This window comes from Aptenodytes patagonicus, chromosome 3, assembly GCF_965638725.1.
Source record: "Aptenodytes patagonicus chromosome 3, bAptPat1.pri.cur, whole genome shotgun sequence".
NCBI classification, from domain to species: domain Eukaryota; kingdom Metazoa; phylum Chordata; class Aves; order Sphenisciformes; family Spheniscidae; genus Aptenodytes; species Aptenodytes patagonicus.
In genome coordinates this window covers 55,415,115-55,422,035 of record NC_134951.1, presented here as the reverse complement: position 1 = coordinate 55,422,035, position 6,921 = coordinate 55,415,115, and the positions used below count along the sequence as shown (strand labels likewise).

Sequence of the window (6,921 nt, the reverse complement as noted above, 5' to 3'; positions counted from 1 at the left end):
GGCCCAAAGCTGTGCAGGTGCTACAGGTGTGTGGAAGTTAACAGACAGCCAAAGCACTTTATTTTATCCTTAATTCTCTATCGACTGCTTCCTTGGTTCATAATATCTTCAATCAGATAGGAAAGGGGGGACGGAGGGAGAAGGAAGGAATCTGCTTCCAGAATGAAGCCAGATAAGCCAATTTCTGTTAAGATTTAAGAATGAAGCCTGACAGGCCAGTGGTGCTACAAAACCCTGCACACAGGACAGCTGAGGGATGGGGTGCTGACCCCTTGGCTGGAATGGTGCACATTAGTATAATTATACCCTGACTTTGTCCCAAAACCTAGCAAGGGTTACTGCGTTGTCTTTTTGAGATTGTAGTCATAAAATTAAGTCAGCTGTGGGCAATATATTCAGCTCGCTTTCATACACACACTGCAAGCCTTGTTACCACGGCCTCACAAAGCATCTCTTGAAAAAGGAATACAAGATGCTCTTTGTAAATAAAAGTTCATGAGTCTGAGGAATGAAGTCATTTTCCAAAATCGCAGTGAACGATATTCTTTTTCACGAGCCGACAAGAAGCCGAGAGGTGGGCTTGAGGGAAAGGATCTGAATGAAGCATGTTAGAGAAACCACTTAGCCCTATTAGCCCATGGCACAGCCAGGCTGTCTCCCTCCTCCTCCTCCTCCTCCCGCCCACAGCCTCCCCTCCCCCATGCCAAAATAAAAGGTTGGTCTAGCGGATTTTTTAATAAATATGGCACCTTTCTGCCTTCCACTGAATAAACTGGAGATGTTAAAAAATAAACAGTCACGAGAGTGAATGCTTTGCGTGGAGCCGTCGGATGGAGTTGTGGGGGGGTGGCGTGGGGGGGGAGGAAAGGGTGACCTCACTTTCTGAACAGCAAAGTTTGAGTGGGAGGGTCTCAACACGAAAGGTAAAAAAGGGAATGATGTGAACATGTGAAGGAAGCCAGAGCACCGAGCAGAGCGTCAGTCTGTATCCTGACAGGGGGAGATAAGGTGGCTGGGGAGCCAGCGGTGCTTTCCTGGAATACAATCTCTGTTTGACACTCTCTGCTTAAGCACTGCCCATCTGTATGTTATTGAGCTGGAGCCTCTGGGGAAAAAGAGGAGCCACAGGCACAGAGAGTGAACGAGGGAGGCAGCAAAAGCGCTTTTCTTCCCTTCTTTTTTTTTTCTTTTTTTTTTCCCCTCTTTTAAATAAGGACCTGGTTAGACTGCCTTGAAGTGCCACATCTGGAAACTGAACGCTGAAAGAAAGTTAAAATAACTGAGGCACCACTAAGCCAAGGGGGGCTGATTGCAGAAGAGGGTAAACAATTACTGAGACGCTAGAAGACCACTGCTGGATGTAAGGGGAGGAAATGGCTTTGATCTCCGCCTGGCCCCTCGTTTCTCCTATATTATTCTTTTTGAGATGCTTCTCCTCCAGCACAGCCTCGAGTGAGGGAGGCGTTTTTCAGTTTGACATTGAAGGTAGCTCAGCGGTCAGCGTGCAAGAAGCCACTGTTATCAGAGGGCAGCAGCAGGCAGTAGCTACTGGAAGTTGGGTGCCTTTTGCTGAGGTACAGTAACTCCCTTCTCTCTCTAGTGTCTGCGCTTTTCTGCTTTCATCTGTCTGTCTTGAAGCTCCCATCTGGTTAACGTTAGCTTAATCATTTGATACTTAAAGCAATACCAGAGATTTTTTGCAGGGGGTCTGAGACGTTGCATTTCGGGACTGGAGAGATACAGCTCAGACTTCAAAATGTACACATTCCCTGCCTGCTGTGAGCAGACAGCTGCTGTACTCTGCAGTGAGGCTGGCTTAGCACGTCTCTGACTTTCCTGCCAACATAACTAAACAGGCCTGTCCAAACAGAGCTATTTTACAAGGGTTAATTGTCACAACACTTTTCTGCTTGCCTTGTTGTAGTTCCTGGAATTGTAATTCACTTAAACTTCCAGAAAGAGTCTGTCTTTTGATGGCAAACACTGTACTGTAGAAGTTTGTGCTTTTGTCTCTGAATGCCATCTGCCTCCAAAATCTGAAGTTCCTTTTTGCGGTGAGAGCGGCGATAATAAATCAAACGCATATAGGAAACTGCCTGCAGAGAAAACACCTGCAGAGGTTTTAAGACTTCCAAAAAGTATGAGGTTGGGATTAGTGACAAATAAAATTAGAGAGATCTGAGAAGCAATTTGATGGTGGAAAATTTTCCTGCAGCCCCTGTGTTTTGGGATTGGTTGATGCTCCTCATTCTAGCAAGGCTGCGTTGGGAATGGACTACTCAAAAATACAGCTTGAGAAAAAAAAAAATTACTCCAGCATACACTGGGAAGGGGGGACAGTAATGTCTCATGCGTGGGAGATGCAAAGTAGGAGGCAAATTGAGTTACATAAGGTCATGGGAAGGGAAAGAGTAGTTCTTCTAGCATAACATCCAAAAATGAGGTGAGATTAGCACAGCCGTGTCACTGTGACAATATCAAGATCGCAATCTCTGATATCACACGGTTAATTTTCCCCCTACACTCCAATTGCCAGAACTAACAGCCATGGAAATAAGTGCACAAGCTCTTCAGACAGCTGGGGTTACCATGGGGCTGGGCAGAGCTCGTCCCCCCGCTGCAGCGGCTCCAAGCAGCTGGGCAGCCTCGGGAAACGCCTGCCCACCCTGCCATGGACTCGGCACGAAACATGACCTGTGTGAGAAAACTGGAGCCTAAACCCTGCTCTGCCCAGCACAGGGGCTCTCGGGAGCCGTCCCGGGCTTGGACGGGCTCCATGACGTGGGATGTACAGCTCTTCTCCTCTGGCTTGGGATCAGCCCCAGGAAGCTGCATTGCCACCTGTTGCTTACAACATGGAAAGTCCCTCAATGAAATGCCTGATTTAAAAGCTGGGTGGGTTTTGTAGCTGCTTTTCACAGGATAATGGGCATAAGTGATTATTAGCCTTTCTCAATATGATTGTGTAGTATGGTTTTCCCAAAGACACAGTTCACATTGCTTCACTTTAATATATTAGACTTTACCTTGGGAAAGTGTTGTGAGATGTATTGGACACTGCAGAGGAATGACACTTTAGTCTTCTTCACCCATTTCAATCCTCCCTAAAGTTTCCTTTGTACAGTCCGATCTAATAGACTCACTAACTGGTGTTTGCTCTGGCAGTTTACTTCAGCCCCTGCAATGGCAGCATTTAGACTCTGGATCCCATGTTATGAATGAATGATGCTGCCTGTTATCATCGCGCCAAGGCCCTTGGCTGCAGGATGTTATGGTTTCATGACGAAGGACACAGGATTTCAGGCCCCTTTGCTAGCTGCAGATTCACCTTACTATTGCATTTCAGGGCCCACCTCCATGGCAATTTCCAAGGAGGCCCAGTAGGATGCTCTTTTGGGATAGGGTTGATGGCTCTGTAACAGTGAGAACCTGCTTACCCATTGATCCACGTACGTAGTTGGTAACAGGAGCTGGGGGACCGGCTCTAAGCCCTGAGGTTGATGTAGGGGCCAGAGAGTGATGGTCTGGTAGTCTCTCAGCCAAGGAAGGAACATTTCCTTTGGTCCTCAGACAGCTTCCCCCTCCCACAGCCCACCTCCCCTCCCTTGGCCCCGGGAACAGGGTTTATCCCAGCAGGTTTGAATTAGCCTCTTTCGAAGCCCGAGTTCTTAACCCACAGCTCACAGTGAACCACAGAGTAAACTCCCTTACACAGCGCGGTTTGATTCAGCTCCTTCATCTAAATATTGACTCAGGCCTATAGCTCTCCTGAGCAGACAGAGGCCGTTAGTCATGTTGAATCGTGCCAAATTATACAAAGGGGGCAGATTTACAAGTCAGAGTTACAGAGCCGTGGATGGTGCTTCATGGTGGACTGTGGTGCCAGTCAACCGCGACGTGAAATACGCTGCTGTAAAGCCAGAGCACAGATCAGGGCAGACAGAAATCACAATGTTTCAGCGTGTGGGGCAGGTGCTAGTCAGCATTTGCCCCACACATGATTCTGCTCTACACATCACCTTCAGAAATTTGCAAGGTCTGAAACAGTGCTGCTGGGAGTTTCCAAGCTATAACTGGTGGGATGCTCTTGAATCTTTGTAAGAGTTTGATATTATGAACCTATAGAAGAACAGGAGACCCCAATTAATGTAAATACATATTAGTGAATATTTCTCAGTTTTCCACTCCTCTTCCTTTCCCATGTTTGGCAACCCTAAACTCAGAGGAACTGGGAGAAGTGGTTTAAAAATTCAGAATTAATGTTAATGTGGAGCTTTTCCGTGCCTTGGATTTAAATGAAAGCCTCTTGATGGCAGAGACAAGAGAACTAAGTACATTTTCAATGCTATGCTAATATGCTGTACCCACTCACAGAGCAGACCGTGGGTTTGAGGTGGACATCTAGTAGCTTGGTACCCTGGTTGTTAATCAATATGTGATCCAGTACCCCTAAATTAGGCACATAAACTGTGCCTAAACTTTTTCAATCCAAATCAGGCACTGTCTTCCAGTATAAACCCAAATTCCCCATACAGTAATGGAGACACCAGGTTTTTTAAACCTCTAATTCCTAGCTGTCTTCCCTGGAGGCCCTCAAAGGAGCCTCTTCCTCTGTAAGGACTCTGTTGGGTACTCACTTCAGGACAGCTTTATTAATCAGCTAAAGGCTGGGGCACAAAATGTAGATGTTTAAATTAACTGGACTAGATTCCACCCAATGAAATGTCATGTTACCTGCATAATGAGTACTGGTAGTGACCGTCATGGAATAACGTATCTAGCTCTCTGCCTCTGTTTCAAGAAGAATGCTTATAAACTGATGAAAATGATAATTCAAAGGTAATTAAGCACTGGAGACTTTATCCGGTTGTGTTGGATTGTCTATCAAGAGGCAGATCAATATGAAAAGCACTCTCAAGTACTGAGTTGCTTGTGTGCTATTTAGGATGATTAAGTTCCTTGGCTCACAAAGACAATAAGGGGACGCGGGGGAGATGTTACGGTGCCGAATCTTGATGCGTATGGGGAGACAGTTAGAAACAGAAAGAGAATGCACACAAACCACCTGATCCAGTTCATCAGTATAACCCAACTGCAGTTGGTGGCATTAAATCAGAGATTGATTTTTCCAAATAAGGATAGATTAAAATATTTTACAAGGAAGATTAATCAGAGATGGAAGCAAAGGATTTAAAACTGACAGCCAGATATCAAATGAAAGCAAACAAGCAAGTGGCAAACATCAGAAATCTCTGGTTTGGGGTTCCACGTGTTAGCTTGGACACGGCAGAAGGAAAGGGGGTGGTGAGACACTTACAGTTTTGGTGAGGCACAGAGCCAAAACTGAAAACCAGAAGTAACTTCTGAGAACAGTTATATCCCACTGTCAAACACATGCCTTTAAAATAAGAAGCAGGTCATACATTACCATTTGGGTCTGAAGCCTGCCACTGTCAACATTTGTGTTTATAAATTCTACTGATTTTAATTATATAGATGTAGATTTTGTTCCCCAGTAGGAAGAAAGTTCCTTGCAAACGGTGGAAGAGTACAGGTCTAAGGTGAGCATGAACAATGGTACAGGACGTCAAACACTAGAGAATATGGCAAATGATTCCCCGTGAGTCACATTGTGCAGTCACTCACTTTAATGCAAAATGAATGTAAGGTGATATCTAGAAGAAGATTCATTTCATTCTGACGTAAATGACTACGTGAGGTCAAGAAAATAGCGAAGAGAGCCCAATATAGGAGATGAGTGTGGGAAGGATTAGTGGAAGAAAGGGAAGACAAACATTTTGTGGAGACACTTGCCAAGCAAGAAAAGAAGATTTTGAATGTCCTTTATGGAAAGAAGAAGTGAAGCAAATAGTGGGAAAGGAAGCAAACTAAAGCAGGAAGAAGGCAAAGGAGAGGAAAAAAATTAGAGCAAGAATGAGATAATCAAAAGCCTTAAGGGTAAAAAAAAAAATGAAGTGGTTGGGACAGGGCAGGAAGCCAATTCCCAGAGTGAAGGAAGGCATGATATTGTTGGACAGATGGAAGAGGAAAACTGTTTCCAGCATCAGTGGTTTTGGCTCAGGGGAAAGGCGGAGAGGCAAAAGAAGTCCTTTAAAGGAAACGATTATCATAGTCAAGGCAAAAATAGCCATTTACTATAAGAGACCGTAAGAGGCAGAAGTTATCTGATGGAGCTTGCGTGTTAAAATGACATGTTTGACAATCATTTTTTCCCACCTGACTTCTGCCAGCAGCTGCTGATCTAAATTTTCAAAAGCAAGAAACGGTATTTGAGGTGCGTTCTGTCTGGTTCTCTAAAGCAATAAGCAACAATTAGCATGGGACCTGTGACAAACTCACCTCTCTAAAACGGCTCACATAAAATATATAAAAGAGAGCAATCAGAAGTCCCAGTCACTTGTTAACCAAGACTCAAACTGTCACCAAATTGCCTTCCCGCATAAAGGTTGGAACAGTAAGTCTTGCGAACTAGAGAAACCACAATTTGATCCTTACTTGTGGCATTAATCTATTGAAAACAAACTAGCACTAAAAGAAGCAGCAGAAGACCTAATCCTGAGGTGTGAGCCAAAAAGGGTTTTAGCTTAATAGAAACCTTTATATTCTTTTAAGCTAATGGGAACTGCATCTACCTTTAAAAAAGCAGATCTTTAAATTAATTCATTTCAGACCCTTGAGGTTATGTTAGGTTAACTCCCATAATGGGCAATTTGGATTTCTAGCTGCTGTTTTTTTCTGGTACAACAAGGTTATGTTCTGAGAAATGTCTATTAGTGGGGAGGAAGTTTTACTGCAGATGTTTGTGATTCCAGCTTAAGTTTCTCATCAAAGCTTTAATGAAAATCAGCTGCTTGGAGTAGAGCCGCCAGACCCCAAACCTTTTAAATCATAGGAAGCTGA

General features: G+C 44.4%; 1 protein-coding gene across 1 annotated transcript in view; it reads left to right on the top strand.

Moving 5' to 3' along the window:
- Nucleotides 1-982: 982 nt before the first annotated feature.
- The window catches only part of LAMA4 (laminin subunit alpha 4), a 110,380-nt gene continuing 104,441 nt past the window's right edge, over nt 983-6,921 (top strand). The window contains exon 1 of the mRNA XM_076333444.1: nt 983-1,574. Within this exon, the coding sequence (XP_076189559.1) occupies nt 1,374-1,574 (201 nt within the window). The 5' untranslated portion in view covers nt 983-1,373. The remainder of the gene's footprint in view (nt 1,575-6,921) is intronic.